Source organism: Rhea americana, unplaced genomic scaffold, assembly GCF_003343005.1.
Source record: "Rhea americana isolate MKP2758 unplaced genomic scaffold, rheAme1 scaffold_310, whole genome shotgun sequence".
Lineage (NCBI taxonomy): Eukaryota > Metazoa > Chordata > Aves > Rheiformes > Rheidae > Rhea > Rhea americana.
The window spans coordinates 197,998-222,948 of NW_028186436.1; the positions used below are offsets into that span (position 1 = coordinate 197,998).

The window sequence follows — 24,951 nt, forward strand, 5'->3', positions numbered from 1 at the left end:
AGGTAGCTACTTGAGCACTTGTGATATAACTGAGACCTTGTTTTCACCCAGTGCTCCTGGGCTTGTTCTAGTTGCTTTGGGATGTGAGAAAGTTAATAGCTGGGCTAGACCTTTTGGAAACGATCAGGAATATCACTGGATCCTTGCTTGGTTAACCTAATGAATTTTTTTTTTCTATTAAACCATTTGTATATATGAGTTGATTTAAAAAAAAATAAGTAAAGGCTTCTTAAATATAGTCTGTTCTGAATTAAAGGGTGTGGTGTTGGCTCCGAACGAGCTTGATGCAGCAACAAGCATGCAGCAGTTGGTAAATAAAGATGGATTTTCTTTTGTTCTGCTGGTGCTTGCTGCTCATTATTCTCCACTTATCCCGTAAGCTTCCCAGGGAGTGGCAGCTGTTTCTGATGTTAGACACTCTATCAGTGGTAGACAGCTCCAGATTCGGTGAGACACTGTTGTGGAGAGAAGAAAATAACCTAACCCTGCACTATTGTAAATCCTCGGCAGAATTAACTTTTCATGAACCAAGAGAGTTTTATGTTTAACTTTCAGAAATACTCAGATGTAAGCGTGCTTTGCACCACGTCTTGTTGTGGAAAGCTTTTTTGGCATGAGATGGATTTACATTTTAAGTGTATATTAAGTATTGTAATGTGCAGTGTGGGGGCAGATACAAGGCAATAAAGTGAAATCAGTCTGTAACAATCTTCCGTTTGCAGATATGTACAGTTTGGGAGTTTTTGCAATTTGAAAATTGCTTTGAGTAAATAGAATGGTGCATAAAGATTTTAAATAATAAAGCTAGCAAGTTCAGAGGAATCTATTTGATGCTAGAGTTTTATACGTAGGATTTATAACCCATGCTCTTGCTTTTTTGTCTCTGCAGTGTTAGCATTCTGTTACTGAAAACAAAGAAAGCTCTGCCAGGGCATTACACAAGCAATGAATCACAGAGGAAAAAATGTTTTGCTTTGTAAATTGTTCAGTTTTCTGTGGTGCATCATCATCATCATTATATTATTATTTTTACTGTTGTCTAATGGAATCACCACACATGCGTGCACTTACTGTACTTCACGAATTTCTTGTAGTGAGACTACCTAACTAATGTTATCAGTGACTCTAGCTAACTTGTTTATGAGTCTTAAAAACAGTACTGCAACAAGAACAAAAACCAGGACAGAAATCAAAACAGCTCACTCTTCAGGCTTTGACAGCTTACGGAGGAAGGAAAAGGTGTTAACGTTTTTCAATCAACTTTGTCCCAGCAGTTCCATGCACTTACATTTTTGTCTGCGTTGACAAATCTGTTGTCTGCCTAAAATACTCAGATTTGCTATCATGATCAATTTGTTGCTCCTCACAGGTTGTAGAAAGTTTGTGGTGTTTTAGCAGTTGATAGCGCCAGCCATGAGACTCTGCGCCTTGTACGTTTTCCTCGAGACTATTGGCAAATCTGTGTTTCAGGATCTCTGAAGAGGAATGATAGTTTGCTTAGGCTTGACTATGAAGATAAACTTGCCGATTATCTGATTGGGCAGTCGCAGGCAAGGCAGTGTCATGCCAGTTTGCTGCAAGATTTAGAAGTGTAACCTTAGACTGTGTTATATAATATACTTATGCCATAGATGCTGCAGTGTGCCTTATACTGCTGCAGACCATTGATTCGTGGGTGCTGGTGTCCTCTGTAAGAGCAATTATCGATAGATTAGATTAGATAGATTATCAGTTCTCATGATTCATTAAGCTCCAGAGATGTGGAAAAAGAAGTTTAAAACTTTTTTTTACTAATTTCAATTTAACAGGGTGGATGAGGAATCAGAACCAGCTATAGTGATGAATAGGTAAAGGTCCATGTAAAATGGTGCGATAGTAATGAAATCATTATGTATGTGTATGTGGGTTGTTTTTTTTTTTCCCATGTAGAGAGGGTGAATGGTGAATGCAGGCAAGTATGGAGGAGGGTGCCACAGATATGCATTACACAATTTTGAATACCATGTGATTAATCCTACTAGATGCTGTGTATGTAACAAACAGAAACAGATCAGTGGAATAAAGCTGTAAGAAAATGAGTCAAACATAAGCATCTAATAAAATATAAAATAGGTAAGGGAGATGAGTCTCTTGTGACAGTTCAGTGTAACTTTGTGTTAAGTCATGCATGCTTCAGTGAAAACAATAATCACATAGTAATTGCAGACTGTGTTTTTTTTTAAAAAAAGTGAATGTCTCCTATGTAAATACCATTTGGGAAGACTTGTAGATAAGGGAGTAAAGAAAACCGAAACCACAACTTTTTTCTCCTCTTCCCAATCAATCTGGCTTCACCCATAAACATGGGTGCAGGAAGGAGCGTAAGATGTTTCTGCTCACTTGAGACCTAGGGTGGGTTAATTTTACGTTTAGTTTGTGAGATAAGGTAGTTTGTTCACCCTCTGAAGGCGTTTTCAGGCTATGCTGATATAGATTAGCTGTTGCCATGTTTCTTTTATGAAAGAGAAGAAAAGCGCCAGCATACTGGGTATGTAATGGGTACGTTCCAAAATCACGATAGTCCGGCGGCTGCCTGCCTCGGTCTGTGTGCCTGGCAAACCTCTCCAGCAAGAGCAAGACAGAGTCTGCTAGGTAATTTCTTACCCCTGTAGCTACAGCTGTGGTGTAATGAGATTGGAATAATCTCACTGGTCTGGCAACTTAAATGTGAAAAGCTTCGTAATCCGTTACTGAGCCCAGAAAGTTATCAGCTTTTAATTAAGGTCAGATTTTTTTTTTTTTTTTAAAAAAAAAACTTCTTGATTTATTGCCTTATTTGTGAATGTTAAGTCGTGACAGCTATATGCGAGTTCCTCTGAAATCCCTAAAACGTTTATCATTTCTGTAAGCTTCTTGCAGGTAGGTGCAACGCCTAACCTGCCACTGGAATAGACTTAAAACAAAAACTAATTTGTGTGTATGCCTTTTCTTTCATCTTCCTTTTTTCTGTGTAGCAATGCTTTGCTGCTCTGCCAGTGCAAATAGCAGCCATGTATGCAGAAAACATCTATTTCAAGTATACCAGTGCAGCCTTTATGTGAATCTCCCCTCCCTTCCCCGTAGTTTCTTGCTTTAGAATAAAAAGTTAAAAGCGTAGCAAGGGCTAAACAGGGGAAGGTGTAGGTAAGGGGGTGTGCACACATGGGCCTGTGGAGTGGAAGTCGGGGTTGTGTGGACTTCTGTTTACATGAGCAAAAAGGACGAGCGCGAGCAGAGGGCAGAAGTGACGTGGCTGGTGCACGAAGCAGGTTGAAGCTGCGCTGCAGGAGACGTGGTCTGTGGGGAGAGACGCAGCAGCTGCAGGGGGGTTGCTGGGGCAGGAGCCATCTCGCCGGCAGAGAAGGCATCCCCGGAGGAAAGGAGCAGCAGGAGAAGGGGTGCGTGTGGGGCCCTGGAGAACGGAGGCAATGCCAGAAGGCTGCCTTAGCCCATAAATCATGGGAGTCTTGTCTCCTCACCACTCTTGTTGGAAGAGCCTGCTGCCAGCCTGAGCCACCATGAGTGCTGGATGCCAGACCCATCAGTGCTCTCGGGCAAGTCCTCGGGCCTGCCCTTTCTGTACAGAGCGGAAGGGAACGTGGTTTCTAGGCTGGCTCTCACCTGCTCCCTTGTCCTCTCCCTGATGGCAATTAAACAAGAAAAGCAAACACAAAACCCTATCGGAGGGTGTAGCTCCTGCGCAGCTCTGGGTACTTCGTAGAGACCTCTTCACCATCTTATTTCATTATTATAATTTTTTAATCAGTTACTAGTGGATAGGAGCAAAGCTCTGGGGAGTGAGGTTGATACCTTGACTTGAGTAGCCCCTGACTGTGGCTTTCATGATGGAGCACAACAGAATTGTTTTTGGTAGGGCCTAGAGGCCCAATTTCATATCGTGTGAGGGTCTAGAGACACTGACTAAAAAGATGAAAACATGGGTGAAGAGCAAGGGGGAGGTTGAGGCACACCAACCTGTGCAGAGTCACCTGGAAGAGCCCCAGGTTGGACCCATATCTTCTGTCCTTGATGAGTAAATCCAGTAAATAACAGGTTTTGATCTATTCTTTTTATTCTGCTGCTGGAGACTTTGAAAGTGGCTGTAATCTTGTTATGTGACTGTTACCTACACAGAAATACTCAGATGAGCAGTAGCATGGTGTGATCAAGGGATGCTTTCTTCAAAAAGAAAGGTGTTTTTCAGAATAGATGATCGATTTAATCTTTCTAGTGGCTCTACATCATCCAATATTTTCCACTTTGTATTGTGATATATCATCTCATGTTTCATGCTTGAGATGTTGTGAGAGGAGTGAGTGATGTTATGTAACTTATGCAGAGAATTATCTTTTTTATGTTCTAAAAGTGACTGTTGGTTTGATAAAGCAGTTGACTAATTAGTAAATTACCCATTGTTGTTTAAAATACTTGCGCTGCAAAATGTAAATGAAAAAAATTTCTCCACTTGTCAGTATGAAAAATGACAATAGCAAAAATAATACATAGGACATCTGCTCTGATTTTTTTTTAAATTTTAAAATGCATTTAAGGCAGATGTTGCAGAATTGGAATGGAAATAGGAATAGATAGCAAAACAAAACATAGCTGTTTACCTTTTATGAAGTCCCATTTTTATGGTTAACATCGCTAGCAATATCCAACTCAGTTTCTGTATTTTTCTATTGTTTGTATCAGAATGGACTGAAAGTCCTTAAAAGCGCTGCTAAGTCAGGATGATGTGTAGTTTCAATGTTTAAGAGTCCTTATTGGGAAGTCTGTGTTTTGGGGTGTTTTCTGATGATCCCCTTTGCCTGTTCTTTTTTCCCAGGAGAATACATAAAGACGTGGAGGCCACGGTATTTTCTTTTAAAGAATGATGGCACATTCATTGGTTACAAGGAACGACCACAGGATGTTGACCAACGGGAGTCGCCTTTAAATAACTTCTCAGTAGCTCGTAAGTGTTTTTAAATGTGCTCCCTCATCCGGTTTGGGGGTTGATGTCGTCTTGTGATGTAGCACTGGTAAGCAGCATCAGTACCATTCAAATCTGCCCAAAACAGGCAGTGATTTTAAATGCTTCTTTTTTTCCCTTAATTTGAGATGATTAAAAAAAAAAAAAAAATCCTGTTTCAGTAATGAATGTAGGTTTGATGTATGGATACTCAATCTGTGTCTGTTTCTTTACAGTTTGCTATTGATTTACTGTTTCTGGTTATAGAATAAAATGGATTTATTGATATTTTCTATGTCTGTTTTTCAGCAAGTTGCTTTAAAGTGAAAATTGACCCAAATAAATGTCTCAGTACTTGGCAGGTAGACACTGCCTAAATGTTTCAGCCTCTGTTCTGCCATCAGGTCTGGATTCAAGTGGCATTAACATAGATCAGTCATCTGTTAAAGAGAATGTGGATTGAGCACTGGATAAAACACACTCAGTTTTTCTTAATTTTGAAAACAAACCTATTTTTCTTCTATCAGAGCCAACAAAGTGTTTGGAAGTAATAAAATCATCTAACCTCTGCACTCTTTCCTATGCAGGCATTTCTGACTGCTCAGGTGCCACAGCACAGAATGTAATAGAAGAACTTGAAGAGAATTTCCTTTTCTTGCTCATGTTTTTAACCTTTCCCTGTATCCTTCCAGCCTTTATTTTCTCCTGTTCTTAATCTTTCCTGTCTCATGATCTGCCTGTGTCTCGTCCCACCACTTAAAAATAGATCATTGTGGCACCTATTATTAACAACGATCTGTTCTGTGTTCCTGATGACTAGTAGAAGGGAAGTTTCTGCAGTGAGAAGTGTAGGGGGCTTTCCTTCTTCATGACAGGGCAGTTTGTAATATGTGGGGTTTGTCTTCAAATTTGACCTTTTAAACAGTTATATTTTGGAACACTTTGTGCCTGGAAAAGGGCAGAGTAGCCTGAGGAATAAATGCAGATCTTCATTTTTACCTGGTGGCATCAATACCTGCGCATCCCAATATATGTCCTTATTTTTTTAAATAAAGTTTTAATACTAACTGATGATAGGAATAAATAATGACATTCTGTACTGATGGCAACGGTATGTCCAAGAACGCTTTGGAGATTTTTATCTCAAACTATTTTAGAGAGAAAATTGATGTAGTACGTGCACCTCAGTAATGACATGGTACTTTTCTCTTTAGACTGTTATCTCCTTACAGGTCAAGAAAGTAAAGAAAAGCAACAGGAAGGCATTAATTCATTGACAGTCTTTAAAAGCACTTGGTCTGTAGCCAGAGGCTTTTAACAAATGCACTTTTTGCAGGACAGTTTCATTCTGTTGATGCTATATGCATTACTTAAAGTAATTATTTACTGCAGCTCGGTGCTAAGGAATAAAAAAGGGTGTGTTCCCTTCTCTTTGTCCAGGTTGCTTTCAGAAAGGGTTAACTTAAATTTATTTTTCACAACAGGAATATGCTGCTTTTTTGGCAAATTGAGCCTGTCAGCCTTGGCATTTATATATAAACAAGTTGTTACCATGGTATCAGAGCATCGTCAAGAAAGATGAGACACGTGCCCCTACAATAAGGTGTAGCCCCCATAAGTGGGACTGTGGGGAAAGCAGTAGGTGGGAGGATGTTCTTAGTTAGCAGTGATTCTTACCTGGCAATCCAGTTGTAGTGGCAGGGCTGGAGGACCTTGAAGATTATGGGGAAGGCCTCCTTGCTGGAAGTTGCTATAGTGGTTTTGGTCTCACTGCAGCAACTACTGTCTCACCAGGATTTAATTTTTCATGTAGGCACTGGCACGCAGTGCTGATAGTGTCAGTGTGGCTCCCTTCTAGTTACCCTTCCCAGTGTATCATTGGATTTGTTTTGCACCACGACTTTCCCCTTTGAACTTGCTCGCCTTGTACTTTCTCTTGAGTTAACTTGTTGAGTTAGCGTGAGTTAACTCGAGCATCTCTGGAAGAACAGGCCAGGATGCAGTTTTCACACTATAGACAAAGCCTGCAGAAGGCAGCTGCCAGCAAAAGTGGGGGTGGATTTTACTTTAATGCTTTGTAAAAATTCATCACTTTTTTTTTTTCATGTGATCATGGAAGCCCTGACTTTTTTGTTAATTAGTGAACTAGATTTTTTTAATGAGATGGCAGGCTGTCTCTGTCAGTCTGTGCTTTGGAAGTGGTCCCATGCTTCTGTGTAAAATCTTTACCCTCTTCTGCTGTTTTTTTTTTTTTTTTAAAAGTAGTTTTTTGTCATTGCAAGTGGAAGTGTGTGGTTTTGTATGTGTAATTTTTTTTTTCCCCATGACTGGTGAACTATTTTCGACTATTTTTTTGCTTGCAGTGTTGCATTCATGTTAAGTGTCTTTGCCAACTGATGAAAGGTAGGAATACTCATTTGAGGAGAAAACGTTGAAAGAAGGTGGCATTAGCTAATGATGTTTTGTCTTTTTCTCTTAGTCTCTTCTTTATCTGAAACCAGCCTCTCCTTTCAATTTGTGATGGTTTTGATATGTCTGTGAAAACTTGCTTAGAGAGCTCCCATGCTAGAGAGACTCAGTTTATTTTTAATACCTAATTTTCTATTTATAATAGCCAAACATCTGTCTGTAGCTCAGCGATACGTTTAAGGAGTTTATTTTCCCCAGAAGTTACCTATTGGTGTTTTTACTGCTTTGTGTTTTCTCCTTAACCTCCAAAAGACAGTGCCTAAACTACTGAGTATCTGACTTTTTTGAGTCATATTTTTGTTCATGTTCTTTACTTCTCCACTAAGACAGAAGGAATAAGAGTCTGCACCTAAACAGTTATTTATGCCTCCCCCGCAGATAAATAACCGATGGAGCTTGTGCTGTAAATCTGTTAGATAAGCAGTATTCATACTGATTGTAATCTCAGAGTATCATGCGTGCCTATCTACCAGGTTATAAGCCCTTAAAACTATGTAGCTGAAAAAGGTAGTATACGGGGAAAAATGACCTGGAAAGAAAGCTCATACGCCTTAGAAAGAAGGGATTATTTCTCCCACTGTCAAAAAAGAAGGTAGACTGTAGTGGTTTGGTTGTGCAGCAGAAGACATAAATGCTCAGCAGCATGAGTGCTGCTTTTGGGGCAGGAACATGTATCTGTGGTCAAGCATTCATCTGGGCACAGGATGGTGAGATTGTAGTAGGCACGTTTTCTGTATCCCCTGCTCCAGGGGCCACATTAAACTCCAGGTCTAGGCTCCCATGTCTTCATATGTGTCATGCTGAGATGTTTGGAGGGGGGAATCTGTTCAGTGGTGCTGGGAGAAAAACAGCATCTCTATGTAATATTCCTGTTTGCCATACCAAAGTTTCATTTATTCAACGTTCTTCTGGCCTAACTTGCTTTTTTTTTTTTTTTTTTTTTTTTTTTCCTTTCCCCTTCTCCTTCCTTAAAGAAACCAAAGCAGGAATGGGAAAAATTCTTCCTTGACATCATTGGTTTAAAGCGTGATGTCGTTATAAAGGGAGCAGAGTTTGACACTTTCATCGCGAGTAATCTGCCTTTTAGCTTAAGTGCTGGGGAAGCAAATATTGTGACATTTTAGAAAGTCACTGGGATAATACTGAGTGTCTCTCAAATACAAAATGGTAATTTACATTTGAATGCCTTGGTGTCTATTCCTGTTAGGAACAATTTCTCTGTCCTACTTACTTTAAAAGACCAAACGCCAGGAAAGAATCAAGAGGTTCTTTAGAGCAATTTAAATCATTTTTAACAGGCTGCTGTTTATAGTGCTTACTTTGTGGCAAGTGGGGAATACTTACGTTGGCATTTTGACAGGAAAGATTGTCTTCAAAGTGAGTAAGCGACCCTCAGCCCTTATGTGAAATGTGAGTGTTTTTATAGCAGAACCCCCACACTTGCCACGAATCAGACCAAATATTATTCAGAGTCTGGATTTGTGCTTTGCTTTAGTGGTGCATGTTGCCGTACATCATTATAAAAGCTGAGTTTGGTGCCTTCTCTAGCTTGCCAGCTGAAAGAGCAAATAACAGAATTAAGCTTAAAAGTAAGAAAAAAACCCTAATACTTCATAGTTTCTTTGGTTAAAAATCCATGAAATTAAATTATATATAAGGAGAACTTTGTGATAGCCTCAGACTTTGAAACTGGTGTGGCACAACGCTTTGGTAATGCAAGTTACTAAGCAAGCTGTCTGTATTTCTTGATATGTGCTGTTATGATTGAGCAGGGTAATTAGACAGCATATTGTTCACTAAACAAAACACTTCTATGTGACATACTTGAATTATAGTGGTTATTAACTGCCAAATCTCTATTATTCATCTTGCTGTATGCCTTAAAGATTGCTGGATCAGCAAGCTTAGCAAATATCAATGGACAGCCCTGATTTAGGGGAAAAGTGGTGATGTTTAATTGGTCCCCTTCTATGACTGGAAACACCTAGTGTGGTTTATTATGCTGAAATCCAATAGCTACAGTTCAAGATTAGCTAAATACCTGTACTGCTACTTCAAAATACTAATTCTGAGAGACTGAATGTGAATCTGAAGGTTGTTTTAAGAAAGCAAATCCCTCTCAATTTGTTTTTTCGTAATGTTGTGCTTTTTGATAAGTATAAGAAAACAGCTCTGGATCTGCATGAGGTTAGAAATAGTCTGATTTTTCTTCTCTGAGGCCTCAGACGGAATCAGGATCGCTTATGGCTGCATTGGACAGATTCGGAGGACAGTCCCAGCCTTAACCTAGCATGTTAGGCAGACAAAAATAATAATAATAATTTTATATATATCAGTCTAGAAGAACAGCAGCAAAGCTAAGGTGGTTGATCTCGGAGCACGGCTTGGACCTCTTGAGTTAAGTTTCTCGGAGTCCAGCCTACTGGGCTGTGCCAGCTCACGCCACTGTGTTCAGCATTAATTGCCATTCTGCAAAAGATGATGGAGGTTCCTGGAGCACTGACTATGGTATGCTGAAAACATGGCTGCATCTTTTTGCCAAAGTTCTTTAACTTTGGTGAATAAGAGTGCTGTTTATCACACTAAAGCCTTTTCATGACTCATTAGTAAACTTTCTCTTATCTAATTGCAGTGCTTTTGGAGGATGCAATATAACCTCAGTGCACTATTAAAGAAAAATTAGATTTTCTTCTCATGGAAAATGCAAAGTTAGTTATTGAAAAGCTTATAATTCGAGTAGCAAATGAGGCATGAAATATATTGCCAAAAGTACAGCACCCCAAAACACTGGCGGTAAATATTTTATCTTGCTGCTAATTAAGAGTCTGAATTTAAAACTGAGCACTCTGAATTTCCACAATAATAAAATTAACCTAACAATACTAGCGTAGCCTTAGTGATGTGTGCTGTTATTCTGGCTGCATTCCATTTTTCAACTTACACGATACGGAAAGTAGAGCATGTTTGTAGCTCTAGCAGTAAGCAGAAATTTCTCCTTGCCTTTATAGTGCCTATTTATTTGGCATTTACTTGTATCTGTTTACTTGGAAGGTGATTTAGAACTTGAAGACTAATAGCAAGCTTGTGGTTTCATTAACTGTAAGGAAAACATTTTAATGTAATAAAAAGAACATCTACTTATCTTTTTTTTTTCCTCCCCAGCTGCTTTGTTTCTGATTTTGATTTTCCTTTAATAGGAGCTATCTAATTGGTATTAAGAGTTTCTATTCATGTAATTCTGAAAAACATGGTGTTTTGGCCTTTCAGTTATGATTCCACTGACTTTCTTTTGTTTTTCAGTTGTTCTGCTTTAGTATGACTAGTGGACCCTTAATCAGGTGCCTGTCTCAGGGCCAGATTTAAAGGGCAAATGCTCGTAATATCCTGTGAAGCTCAAACTAGTAGATGTGGCCTTAAAAATAAAACTAATTCTCTATTCATGAGACAGAATTTTTATGAAGAAACTTGTATTTTTGAATGTAGCCGAGAGACGTTCAGGCTGTGATTTCTCAGATGAAGTGATCCATATTTCCGTAAAATTTGTTGGTTGTGTTTAAATCCTGGCAGTGATGTAAAGCGTTGGCTGCGTGTCTATCCAGCGTCCAACTGCTCGATGGCAGCTATCCAGGACGCTTTGTGAACGGGGTCTTTTCTGGGGGTGTGCCTCTGCAGTTTGATGTTCCCTCTAGTGTTTGAGCACTGGAAATGCTCTCCTCCAGAGGCTGATCTTTTTGGTCATTTTGCAGTGCCCTGACATATCCTCTCTATCGACTCCTTCAGAGCCAAGGACAGGGTTTTATGTCAGTAAAAATCCAAAGGAGGAAAGGCGGAGGGTTGGCTTTAATTTCAGTGGATGTTATTGCCTCATTATCAGCTGACTTTGTCCATGTGCTTGGCTTGGGATGACCTTTGGAGTGGGGGACCTGTGTCGGAATGGCTTCTGTATCACCTCGCGTTACTACTTACCTTTCCAGGCCGATCAGCTGGGGAGCCTTCCTAAGCAGAATTTGATTTGAGTGCTGCTGCTGCTTAGATGACTATTTACCGAGCTATTTATTGGTTTCATCAACATACTAAATTGTCTCAAGTGTCCTAAAGAAGTACTTACGGAGATTTCTATGGCTGATTAATCACAACAGTTTGTTAGATAAGAATAAAGACAAATGATTATTTAAACCTGCTTATGTACCATGACTCTTTCTTCCTCGATTGTGGTAGAGTGCCAGCTGATGAAGACAGAACGACCTAAACCAAACACATTTATCATTAGATGCCTCCAGTGGACCACAGTAATTGAAAGAACGTTTCATGTGGAGACTCCAGAAGAGCGGTATGTTTCATTCATATTTAATATATAAACTAGTTGAGAAAGCAGCTGCAAGTGTTCAGCATTAATAGCAAGTCCTTTCCTGAAGCTCTTATTTATCGGGTGATGGAGGTCTAGACTGAAAAATGACAAATAATTTGAGCATCTTAGTTTTAGTGCATGTTCTAGTATAAAAGACACCTTATAAAGGGGGCTGGCTTTTCAGAGGGTGAGGTTGGAATGGTATTTGGAAATGAAATGCTGTTAGGTTGGGTATCCAAAAAGGCAGGTGCATCTGTGTGCCAGCAAACAGGTAGTTATTTCTGGAAACCTAGGGTTTGTTTCCCATTGGAAATATTGCAGTGTATGAAATGGAGGGTTTCTGACCTGAGAATTCCTGGAAGGGTGATTTAAAGTGAAAGAAACATTTAGGCAAAGTTGAGTTATATCAAAATACTGACCTTTTAAAGTCTTTTTAGATACTTCCTTTTTTTTCTAAGGAAAATGTTAGTTGTTTCATTGCTGATTGCTAATGTTTTATGCAAATTAGATAATATAGGTGATACTTATCTGCTGCAGGTGCAGATTTCTATTTCAGCTGTTAGGAAACAAAGCTAAGAGCATGCATCCTGTGCTCTTGTCATTGGAGAATTGATCTCTTTCCTCCTGAGAGAAGAGTTTTCTAGCACAGCTATTCTACAACTATAGCCTATTTAAATATTTACTTGCTCTTCAGGAACTGCACTTAAATTATTCCAGTATCATTGCCCTCGGGGAAGGGGTATTTAAAACCCTTGTCCTCCATGCATATGATATTGGCACATACTTTTAAGATCAGCAAATTCTAACTAGTGTTCTTTATGGGTTTCTTACTTAGCCTTTTCATGCACTGATTTAAAGAAGATTCCTGTTTATTGCTTTTGATTCTGTTACAGTGTTCAGAAGAAGATGAAATCAAGTTAAAAGGAAAGAAAAAAAAAACTTGATTCTTGTTTCATGTAGTAGCTTTGTGGTCAGTGACCCTAAAGGGAGTGAATAACAATTTCTACTTGGGGGAAGATTGTATTTCTTTTTTTTTTCTTTTTCTTTTTTTTTTTTTTCCTTCTCTCTCTTCTAGCAAATTAAGTCAGCTCCATGACACTTCAGGGCTTGGAGTGTTAGTCACCTCTGTTGTGTGCACTTGGGACACAAACTCTGAGGGTGAAATACTGGTCCCTCAGAGATCAAACATATTGACTTCCAGGGAACCAAGGTCTCAACCAAGTCAGTAACAAATCTAAAAAGAGATAAGAAGGTAGATGCATGCTTTTGGTTTTAAAGAACAGAGAAAACTAAACTTGTTCTCTGAGAGAAATAGAGAAATACAAATTCTGAATACTAAAAATGACCAGAACACAAAAGAATGTGTTCATAGTGTTGAGCAAAAGGTCTCTGGGGAACTTGAGGAGGATGTTCAAAACTGTTATTAGGTTTATAAACATGATCTGCATCCCCTTGCTGCAGCAGACAGGGCTGCATAGTGTATGTTGACTAGCCTTCCCCAAGCAGTGAACCTTAGCTAAAGAAAATGAATAGAGTGAATGGATTCTTCTAACCCAAGACCAGTAATTCTACGTTGCTGACTTTCTCCCACCTTGGAGATAAGCTTGAGGGAATTTTCCCTAGATATCTTTTGTGTCCTTAGTACAGAAGTAAATAGTGCATTATTCAGAAAATATTCAAAATAAAAAATGCATAGACCGTGAAAGGCCCTCCGTGTAATTGTTGTAGTTCTTATTAGGATGTTGTCAGGTACTTTTTCCCCTGGACTTTGCTTCCTCTGTGGAATGCTTCACTTCTTCCACCCATCTGAAATTGAAATTCAAGTAGTCAGTTTTCGTTTTGTTTTTTAAAGCTAATGAATCAGTGGGATATATCCTCAAATGTACACCTCTCTCACAGCTGTTTGCTACATAGTTCTACTTTCGCAGAACCATTGAAAAATTTGACATTGATTATGATGGCTTGGCTTCCGCAGTACTTTGCAGATTGTGCTTGGACTTATTCAGCATTGACTACTTCTTTTTCTGATGTAGTCACAAATTTACCTGGGATGTTGTTGGGAGCAGAGTTTAACCAGTGTCCAAATCTATTACTGAAATCGTATCCTGTTCCCTACAGATACCAAAGACAGCAGAACATGTTAAATTGACATTGTCCATAGAACATCCATTCAGCCTCTGTAGACTTTAAAACTATTTCCCAGACTCTGTAAGCCCTTGTGAATTGGATGATAGTTTTGTTTGATAGGTTTGCAGTGAAATGAAGTGAGTAGTTTCCGAAGGTGTGAAATTCCCCAAAGCACACTTCCTCTCGAGTAGAAGTAGTTTCCATAGAAGTAGAGGGAGGAAGGGGGCTTATATTAAAACACTTGTTGCTGAAACAGCTGTAGAAACTTTCTTGTGACCAAGACCTGCGCTTAAAAATAGTCTCTGAGAAGTAAGTGAGAGTAATGAAGAAATTGGCTCTATTTTTGCTAACATCTTGCTAAACTGTATACAAGAATTACTGTACTTCTGTTATCCTCTCTACAGCAGAGGAGTAGCCTAAGAATCCTGGACATTAATACTGTATCCTAGAACACCTTTTACCATTGATTTGGGGTGTGGGGGGTGAGGTGGCATAGGGCCCCCAGCAATTGCATATTTGTTTCATCCCATATAGAATGGGAGAAATTGTGTACTTTGTGCTGCATGGGATGTCCATTTGCTTTTTGGTTTTGGCAAGTCTACTTTTGTTTTCTAAGTCTCCTTATCACCAAATCATATCTTGACTTAAAGACTGATGGCATATTAGAAATCCCATGTGCTGAAGAGCCTTATATTGTATTTGGGTTGTGGGGACTGTGTTGTTTCTGGTATGATTAATAAGGATATATGTTAAAAGTACTCTCAAATGTGCATTTTTACAATGCTTGAAAATGCATGGAATTCAGCATATGTTGGATTGGTGTATCTGAGAACACTGGTTGCTCTGTATTCCTTGGTGACTCTTGCCATGGCAGATGGTAATCTGAAGTCACAAGTAACATGTCATTGCTTGTATTTTACCAGGGAAGAATGGACAAAAGCCATCCAAACTGTAGCAGACAACCTCAAGAAACAGGAGGAAGAGATGATGGATTTTAGATCTGGCTCTCCTAGTGATAATTCAGGTGCTGAAGAAATGGAAGTTTCTATGACAAAGCCAAAACACAAAGTGGTAAGTGAGCATAGCAGAAATAACAATATTTTTTTAGCTCTTCTTGAACGCAGACAAGATGAGCTATCAAGGCACATCTGTTCCCATAACAGTGATACAGTTGGCTGTAGTTGGAAGTTGTGGATGTAGCAATTGGCCAAGCAGGGAGCATGCAAAGCCTGACTGGGTCCACCAGAGTTTGAGCTCGGATGTACTCCATAGGTTTCAAGACCTCGTGTCTGGAAGTGATTTTTCTGTGGTATGGTGCCTGAAATCGTAGCTCCTGCTGGACTGTGTGACTGTGTAAGCTCTTGTTCTGTGTGCTGTACTCTCACAGGCTGGTACAAAGACTTTCCAGTGAATTTGCAGGACTTGGGGTGGGTCCAGTAGTTTCAACCACTCTGGATTAAAGGCCTGGACGGGCTCCCAGACAGCCTGTGGGGTGCCTATCAACCATGTCCCTACAGCTTAGGTTATTGCATCAGGCACAGCACTGACTGAATGCACAGAGCCAGCTCAGAAATGGCCTTGTGTGCAAGGAGTATGTGCCAGAGCTGATCTTTGCTCCATGGAGCCCGTTTAGGTATCTCTCTTCAACCTCCCTTCCCTTCTCTCCCTTCTGTCAGTATCAAGTTTCAATTTTTTCAAAGCATTCCTGTTTGCTTTTCTGATAAAGAATTGATCGTATTTGCCTGGCAGAAGTTTCTGTGTCTGCAGATTATACCAAGGCAATTCTTCATCCTTATTTCGGCATTGTTGACCCCGTTTGCTTCCCCAGGTTTGTTTCAGTTTTGGGAAAATCAATAAATTTTTAAAGAGGAAAAAAAAAAATCCACCAGCGTCATTACTAAGAATGTGTGCCAGCCCACTTACCTGTCATTTGAATTGTAGCTGCCATTAGCCATTTGTATCTTTGGCCGAACAGATACCTGTAATCTCACTGAGTGGCTCGGTAGAAATGCAAGAATAGCCTCTTCAGGTTGGTCAGATATGGATATTCCTCTGAGACAGTGAGTGTCTCACTCTGGACATGAGTGAGGATAACAGAAATGATTGTTGTGGTCTTAAAATCAACTATATTGAACAGAAATGTCCTCAGCCAGCTCTAGGGAAAAATATGGAAGAAGTTTGCTATTGGAAGCATCTTTTAATTCCTCCCAAACAGAGGCTAGAGTGGCATTTGACTGCATCAGACTTACTATTACCGAGCTGACAGTGGTCATTAGTAACAGAGACTTTCCTCAAGCTGCAGTACATTCTGATTATTCTCCATTATTTTTACTAATGGAGAAACAAACAAGAATGAGATGGCTCATCTGTGAGGCAGTTTAGTTTGTCTATGGTTTTCCATGCTATTCAATGAAGACAATAAAGCTGACCTCTACAGAGACGGGGAACATCAGAAAAAAAGATGTGTTTAATTCCATAGAATCAGAGCAACATGTGCCTTTTAGCGAGCCTGTGCACTGAGAAAGCAGTCTAAATGTCTACAGACTAATAATAGTTTGTTGAGTGGTGTTTGTACACAGTGAGTCACGTGAAGGAGTTTACTGTTAATGAACGGTTTATGGTTTTCTCTAATAGGTTTGATAGGTTATCTTTGGAAAGCATACTAGTATTCATTTTTATGGAAGAATCACTTCTGTTTCTGAATAGCACAAAGCAAAAGCATTAGAAAACATGCATTATACTCTCACATGAATGAGAAATTCTAGTCTGATAATATATTTATTGTTAGTTCATCTGATTTAGTCCTTGTTTATCTGTATCATTAACAGACTATGAATGAGTTTGAATACCTGAAGCTACTGGGAAAAGGCACTTTTGGAAAGGTCATTTTAGTTAAAGAAAAAGCAACTGGACGGTATTATGCTATGAAAATTTTGAAGAAAGAAGTTATTGTAGCAAAGGTGAGTAGATGGGAAAGTTGGGAATGTGGTTAACCCTTGATACTGCCTTCTGCCTTATGGGAAGTCGTGTCAAGAACACCCTGAACACTTGAAAATACACTTTTCACTGTTTGAAATGGGACCCTAATCTGGGGAATCACACTGCTGATTTCCTGCTGCTCGTGTTGCAGGATGAAGTAGCTCACACGCTGACAGAAAACCGTGTTTTACAGAACTCGCGACACCCGTTCTTAACAGTAAGTATTTCTTCCCCCTGCCCTTTTTATGATGCTTCTAAGTATAACTTGACATCATGACAACTTAGACTTTCCTTGTTGTGTTATTTATATAATACATCTCAGATCGGTGTTTTCAGAGTGGCTGTTTATTTTTGTATCCCTCCATTTTTGGGAAGCACAAATCAAAATGTTTTTTGAGTCTCCAGATATTTGCAGAGTGGGTCCTCAATACCTCTTGAAATCAGAGATTTTTCCATAGCATCTTGGCGTGTAGTTTGACTTTACAGCTCGCTCATTTAACAGCTTCCTGTCTGTGAGAGAAGTGTCTGCTTTCCATGACCTCCAAATGCTTGGTGTCCTCTCTGTGGCAGAAGCAAAGGTGACCCTGACCTTATGGTAAACTGGCAAACCAGTTTAGGAAGATACAATGTGAAAAACCTTTTAACCTTTTCTTTATCAATTTTTTGTTGTTGTTGTTGTTGTTTTGTTTTTGTTTTAAAACTCTCAGAAGCTGTCCTCAGTGGAGTCACAGTGCTGGTACTGCCAGCCCAAGGATAAAGATAGTGGTGAGAGTGTACGTGATAGAATAAGGGAGAGTAGGAGCATGCTTTGCCTGCTGCTTTCCTATTAGCTTGGCTTAGCTGTAAAATCAAATCGTACCCTCAGTTTGGGTCTCCAGTACCAGCAAGCTCTGGATTTGGCGCAGATACCTAAGTTCAACTCCCCATTTTTTTTCTAGTATGTATTATAAGTTGGCTGTAAATTGTTTTCAACTGCTTAAGTCCTCTAACTTGCTCTTCAGAGACCAGTGTAGGATCTTAGTGTCTTCCTTTGTTCAGGTACACAAGGGTTTACCTGGAATTAAGACCTTTTAAACATGACCTGTGGAAGTAAATATTGGCTATATTGGGTACAATCAGTAGATGTTTGTTGACATGTCTAAAACTTGATTCTCCTTTTCTCTACAAAAGTATGACTGGTTTAAAAATGCTTCCACTAGTAATGAAGATGATGATGATATCATCGTGTGTGGTATTTTCTTTTTAAGACTTTCATAAACCCAAATATCTGAAAAAGGGCTGTCCTGAGAAGCCACCCTTCAACCAAGAAATTTCAGTCTATGGCAAACAAATTGATGTTACCCTTGCTGCAAGAGTACACATGACATGACTGTACAAAGGCACCTAGGGACACTCCATCACACCCTCTGTCCGCTCCATTTTTGTGAATTGCTAGCAAATTGATATTGGCAGCATTGCTCAATCCTCTGGCAGGCTGGCAGCACAGGGCAGTGCAGTCGGCTGGGCCGCGAGTGGGGACTGGTGTGCAGAAGTGCACCGGTTTAGTATAACCGGGCTTGTAGCCAGTGCAGTAAACCCTGTGCTCTTGAGTTTGGTTGCCTCTTGTCTCTGCGGTGGAGCTGTGGGAATCTTGGCCTGGGCAGGAGGATACTTCTGTGTTACTATCAGTAGATTTTGCATCATTGTTAGCGGGCAAGGATTTTGTTCCACAGCATTGTAGGCAGAACTGCTAGCTTCTATGAGGGGGTGTTTTTATTAAATATATCAAAATATTAAATAAGTTGATAGTGCATCAGTACTCAGCTGCAACAATAAAGGGTAAGTGTTATATAAGAGTGAAGGACCAAAATGTCCATTTAAATACAAAATTTCATGGTTTTTTGTCTCTCTGAGAACTTATTCAAAATGCTTCTATAACTGTGTTTGTTCTTCTAAATTTTCGTTTGATCTGTTTCAGGCTTTAAAGTACTCTTTTCAGACACATGATCGCTTGTGTTTTGTTATGGAGTATGCTAACGGAGGGGAGGTAAGGGATCTGTAGTAATGTTTAATGCCTTAAGATTTTCCTGAACTACTACTCATTCTGCTTGGCATAATTTAACTAGGGTCCATGTTCGTGCTTCTGGTTAATCTGAATTGTCTCAGTTAAACAAAACTGTTTGCAGTGTGAACTCTTATTAAATGTTAAGACTCTAGATTTTCTTAACTCCATTTTTAGAGAATATAGTTTTTGGGCATAAGTTCATATCTTGCATAAGACAGTGACATACTGTAATCTGACATTTAGTAGTTCAAAAAACAAAGTTGCTTTCTAGCTGTTCTTCAGGCATCTTAAGAACTTTTTAATTAATATTGTGAGCACATGTTACTTTGGAGAGAGAACTAAAAACATAAGAAAGTACTGTTACACATTTAAGAAGGAGAAATTGAATATTAGTATGTCTCAAGTTGTGCATTAACTGTAGTTCTAATATATAATTGTAGTTCAATTAAAATGGATTTTTATCACTTTGTATACATAAAAGAATGTGCAGTACAATCAGATTATTACTGTGCAGTTGTGAATATGGAATATAATTGTTTAGTCTTTTATAGTGTTATAGTGCTTTTTAAAGCATTTGGGAACACAGCTGGGTTAGGGTAGGAAGGAGGTTTTCTCTTAGGTATATCAGATTCATAGCAGGATGGCCAGCAAAACGTTGTACTGAACTCAGAACCATGTATAACATGAATGTACCAAATTATTGTTCTTGTAGTTGTTTTTCCATCTGTCAAGAGAGCGTGTCTTTTCTGAAGACCGGGCTCGGTTTTATGGAGCTGAAATTGTTTCAGCACTGGATTACCTGCATTCAGAGAAGAATGTGGTTTATAGAGATTTGAAGGTACACAGAAAACTTAATTTCATAGGATTTGGGGGCCTGGGCTTTTTGTTTCTTGGTCACAAAAGCAAATGATCCTTAACTGTAAGAAAACCTTGTGACTGAATTTTTACACAACAGTTATTGCAGCTGTTGGATTTGACTTTACAGGAAGTTTAAATGCTTTTATAATCAAACTTCTATGTATAATGCATTTCTCAGAACACTGGCAGGGTTTCAGAGGCTATGAAGAGGTATGTGGGTTGCTTTTAAACTTGGCTGCTTATGTTCCAAGGGAAACCTTGGTGGGGTTTCTGAGTGATGGTGGAGTATAATTGTGGTCTCTTCATCTAGTGTCATGTCAGATAAATGCGAATTTGTGCTGTGTGGATGTTGTGCTTCCCTGCAATGTCCTGTGCAGCACCATCCTCATAGTAGTTGCCTGCAGTTAGAAAGTTGGATAAGCTTGAAGTTGCTGATTTGGTAAGCAAAGAGGAAAAAAGCCCAAACAAACAGGAAAACTCTATCTAACAAATGGAAATTCTTTGGGAAAATGCAACTACAGAATTCCTTTTCTGTTAAGGAGAGGAGGAGGTGATACTAGTAGTTCATTTAGGAGTAATCTGAAATGGAGGGTGGTAAATAATATTTTCAGGCTATTTCAAAGTGCCTTGGGAGATTCCTGATGGTGTTTTGTCTCCCACATGACCTTGAAAGTGCGCTTTAGTTTGGAAATAGTTGAAAGTCAGTACTAAAATCTGAATTGCTTTGTCAGAAATTAGGGGTGCAGACTAGGATAAGTATTGAGTACTCAATATAAAGTGATCCTCTTGTACAAGGTTTTTTTGGCAAATGTCTCGATGTCTTGTTCTAGTACAGAATATTCTCTAAAATCATTTAGAGTAAAGAGCAAAGACGAAATTCTGGGAGGAAATGCTTAATTTTTAAAATAATCTGGTGCTCTGTTGTTAATATTTTAAAAGCATAAATGCAATATTTAATTTTTGTATTCTTGCTTGTATATGTGGTAGTTTCACAAAGATGGCAGGCTACAAACTTCAAGGAACGATTAAGAGCTAAGGAAAGTGATTGTATATATAATACATACATATATATGTGTGTGTGTGCGCGTGTGTTTGTTTGAATAAATATATATTCACACTATTCTTTGGTAGCTGCTACTGAACCCAGTAAAAACAAGGTTGTAAACTGCAGAAATTCAAGTCTTCTATTGACTTGCTCAGCAACACTATGTTATCTTTAATAGTATCTTTCATCTGGATTTTCATTTCAGCTGGAAAATCTTATGCTGGATAAAGATGGACACATAAAAATAACAGACTTTGGACTATGTAAAGAGGGCATAAAGGATGGAGCAACAATGAAGACTTTCTGTGGCACTCCAGAATATCTTGCACCAGAGGTATGCTTATGCTGGCTATTGTACTAAATTATACTCTTAAATGCTGTCTACAATAGCAGTATTGGTACAGAGTAATTCCTATACTGTAATCTGTTCATATAGTAACTAATATTATATAACAACACATAGTTTAAAATATTTTATATATCATATTCTGGGGCACTTAAGTACAGAGAAGTATGATAATTTTCAGACAGGGTAGCACTTACCTTCCACATTAAGGAATATGTACACTTTACTGGAATGCCACTTGCTTCTTGTGTCAGAAATTAATTTAAAAATCTTTCAAATCACTTAAAATGCTACTTGATTAATATGTAGTTTGCAATTTATGTTTGCAATGTATTGGCCTAGTTGAAAGCTATTGACAGGACTTGGTCAAAGAGTGAATTGCTTTGAAGACAGTATGAAGTGGCATGCATTTCAGGAGGTCAGAAGCAAGCTGCTTCCCCCTCCGCCCTCCGTTAGTTAGCACCGTGTGCATTAAAAGTGCTGATCGCTTCATGACTTTAAAAGTCTGAGATACTCCTCACTGTTAATGTTGAACTTCTCTGTTTCAACACAAATATTTCCAAGCATGGGACTTCAATCTCCAAACTGCAGCTTTCTTGTTGCGCTGAAGCTTTTTTTGCAAAGCGTAAAATGCAAGTGTGTTTGTATCTTTCATCCTAGAACTGTTCCTACTGCAAGTTGTGCAACGCAGGTGGTGTTGCGGCAGTGAGTAAGTTGAGGGCAGATCAAAAGTGAAATTGTGCGACAGAGGATGTGCATAAATGGTATTTTGCAGGCAGATGTTAGTGTACGCAGCCCACGCTCTGAGCTGTCTATAGGCAGAGTAGCTGTACTGGCAAGGCACTGAGGCCGAGCTAACGTGCCATGCCTTGCAGAAGGGCTTGTTGCCTTGCAGTGGGCGCTTTGCTGCCCATAGCTGTGAGGCTTCCATCCAGCTCAGAGCACAGGCAGGAGCAAGTCTTGGACTGCCAGCAGAATATACATTATAGGCACACCCAGACCATATCCTTTGCCCAAGGTGGGAGAACTGCGCGTCGCAAACCTGTCTTCGGTTACGGTATGTAGAGGTACAAAGTGTGGAAAGCCAAAGTGGTTAAGGTACATTTCTACTGAGAGCTGCTGTCTTTGCTGATCAGTGCTTTGGAGTTCTTCACTTGCGTAGTAGTGGCAGTGGAGGCAGTTGTATGCTTTGCTTTTTGTTTGGGGGCTTTGTGTTTTTAACTCTCAGCTGCTTTCGAGGGCCTCCAGTCTCTTCATAACGACGAAGAACGTGGGCACCTGTCAAAGCATCTTGTAGCAAGGAGGTGGAGCCAGTCTTGTGATAGCTGCTCTCCCTGGATCACCAGAAGTCTTCAGGGAATCTAAATTGGGGTCCATGCATCACAATTTGAGAATCACTGATGCAGGGAGTAATTAGCAATGTGGAAAAAAAAATAGTAACTGAACTTCAGTTTCTCATGAAAGGTTTTGTGAGACTTAAAAATATTGTTTTGGTTTTGTTTTTTCTTGAGTTGGAATGTGGGGATTTCCTGTGCAGATATATTAGGTTGTTCTTTCAGTCATGTTATTTGCTGGGTTTTTTTCTTAATATTTATAATGAGGTGGCTCATCTAAAACCTTGAAGGACAAATCCTTTTAATAACCCCAGCTCTTTCCCTTGCAAATCTCATCTGCGAGTTGGAATGTTAAATTCTGAAGGCTTTTTATCATCTGGTTGATAGCATGCAAAAAATCTGGAAATTGTGTGTGAGTGAGTATTCTGTATGTTTAAGGTCATACATCCTTAAGAGTAGAGATCTCCTTGTCTGTATCTATTACTTGAATCCAATGTAGCAGCATGTTTGTACAGTTGTTGCATAGTTGTTTTTAGGTTCATATTGGCATCTTGTGCATGGATGACAGTGACTGAGCCATGTCAACTTTGATGTGTCAGATATATCAATGACTGTGATGTTTACAGCTGTCGTGCCTTCTCTTTCAACTTCCATCTCACAGCAGTCTAGAGCTGCTTGTTATGAACTGATCATCCTTTAATGTGAGTGAAATGACCTTGTTACTTTACTGATTCCCAGCTATCATGCATGTTGCAATAATTTTACTTTTTAATGGTATATCTTTAACACCATTGTTCTGTTTTGTGCAATCACTAATATGCCCATGTGCTATTTGGAATAAAGCAGTGTTCACTTTAAAGATATAAGCATCTTACATTTGGTTTAGCAGTGTAGTGGAGGTGAAGGATGCAGAGTTGTTCTAGTTAGTAACCTGATTTGTAATAGAGTGTTGCTGCCCTGACTAAATTAGTGTTTGAAGTTTGCTTGCTGCCTTTTGAAGGTACCTGTAGCACTTGTTACGTACATACAAACGACCTCTGCAGCATTTTTCTTCCAGTTCTTTCCTCCTGTATTTCCTGCAACAGGATTAGTTTTTTTTTTTTTTTAAGGAAGACTATGTGTCTATTTTATTTTAGGTAAGCCAAGCACAGGGTAGCATGGACAGGAAGTGCTCCCTGAAAGGGGGTGACTCAGAAGTCTGGCTAACCGCGTTGTCACACAATCTCGCCTGGAGCTGCAGGGCCGCGATTCCTCCGAGAGGATGAGGCTGGCTCCGGGAATCCTGGCAGCCCCGCAGCTGTGTCCGTCTTATACATATATGGGGCAGCTGTAGAGCCAGCTGTCGTTTGGTGTGAATCATACGGCAGGGGATGCTGTAAATAGACCTATGTGGGGTAATCTAATACCTGGCAGCCTTTTGATTTTTACTGCAGGCCCTTTCCCTCATTTAGATAATTAAGGAGAATAATTAGAGAATAAAGGGAGGCAGAGTGCAAGCAGTTGTTACACAGAGTATCTTGATCCTTCTTCTTTGTGCCTAAGACCTTTATAACAATTAAAGAGGTTCAGATATTGCTGCTGTTAAGGAGAAAATTTGCACTGACTTCAGTTGGCTCTTTCGGTCTTTTAGTTTTAAGCGTGAATATTCTGAACTATATCAATGTAAAGTGAGTTTATACGGATGCCATACAAAAAGCAAGAATGATGGTAGCACAGTGGTGGTTTTAAGTCCTATCAGTGCTAAGTAGTTGACTGCAGACCTGTACAAAGAGTAAAGATGACAACTAAAACCTGAGGACAGAATCTGGAATATGAGACCGTGTCAGCTAGACAACTGCAGAGGAGACATTAAGTCTAGAGAAGTCCTCGTAACATCAGCTCCGCGTAGACGCCCACAAGTCACAAAACACTCCTGACTCTTCTGCAACCTTCGGACGATCAGAAATGCAGCTTTACAGCGCTTGCAGCCGGGCACTGCTGGGATCCTGAGTCCCTGCAGTAACTGGAGTTTGTTAGGTAGAAATGCCTTGGAGAAGGAAAAAGCGAAGGGTGCTGTGCTTGTCCCACTGTGCGAACTGAAAGGCATTCGCCCCACTGGCAATTTCAGTGCCTCGTTAGAGGGCTGCAAACGAAGACGTTTTTAGAGACGGTGCACAAGTGCAGAACACTTGTGGGGAGGGAGCTGGAGGAAGGGAAGTTTTCTGAGACGGTTTGGCTGCCATTTTACAGCTTTGCGTTCAGTCGAATGTTAGGGACAGCACTGTGGCTCTTGATCTTTAGTTTGGATTAGTGATTTGTTTTGGTATTTGCAGGTGATCTTTCGTGATGTGCAGTGTGACCTGTTGGGTGGGTACAGGTTAATACAGAGATGACTGTATGGTTTGTCACTTCAGAAGTAATAGGTTGATAGTTCCTTCTCCCCCAAATGA

At 39.6% G+C, this 24,951-nt stretch overlaps 1 protein-coding gene across 2 annotated transcripts in view; it reads left to right on the forward strand.

The window, feature by feature from the left end:
• Positions 1 to 24,951, forward strand: part of AKT1 (AKT serine/threonine kinase 1) — a 74,222-nt gene that overhangs the window by 34,666 nt on the left and 14,605 nt on the right. For both annotated transcript variants that reach the window (XM_085310120.1, XM_085310121.1), the window contains 8 exons: positions 4,847 to 4,975; positions 11,660 to 11,771; positions 14,840 to 14,987; positions 16,745 to 16,876; positions 17,047 to 17,112; positions 18,853 to 18,921; positions 19,652 to 19,777; positions 21,048 to 21,176. In XM_085310120.1, coding sequence (XP_085166246.1) covers positions 4,847 to 4,975; positions 11,660 to 11,771; positions 14,840 to 14,987; positions 16,745 to 16,876; positions 17,047 to 17,112; positions 18,853 to 18,921; positions 19,652 to 19,777; positions 21,048 to 21,176 — 911 coding nt within the window. The remainder of the gene's footprint in view (positions 1 to 4,846; positions 4,976 to 11,659; positions 11,772 to 14,839; positions 14,988 to 16,744; positions 16,877 to 17,046; positions 17,113 to 18,852; positions 18,922 to 19,651; positions 19,778 to 21,047; positions 21,177 to 24,951) is intronic.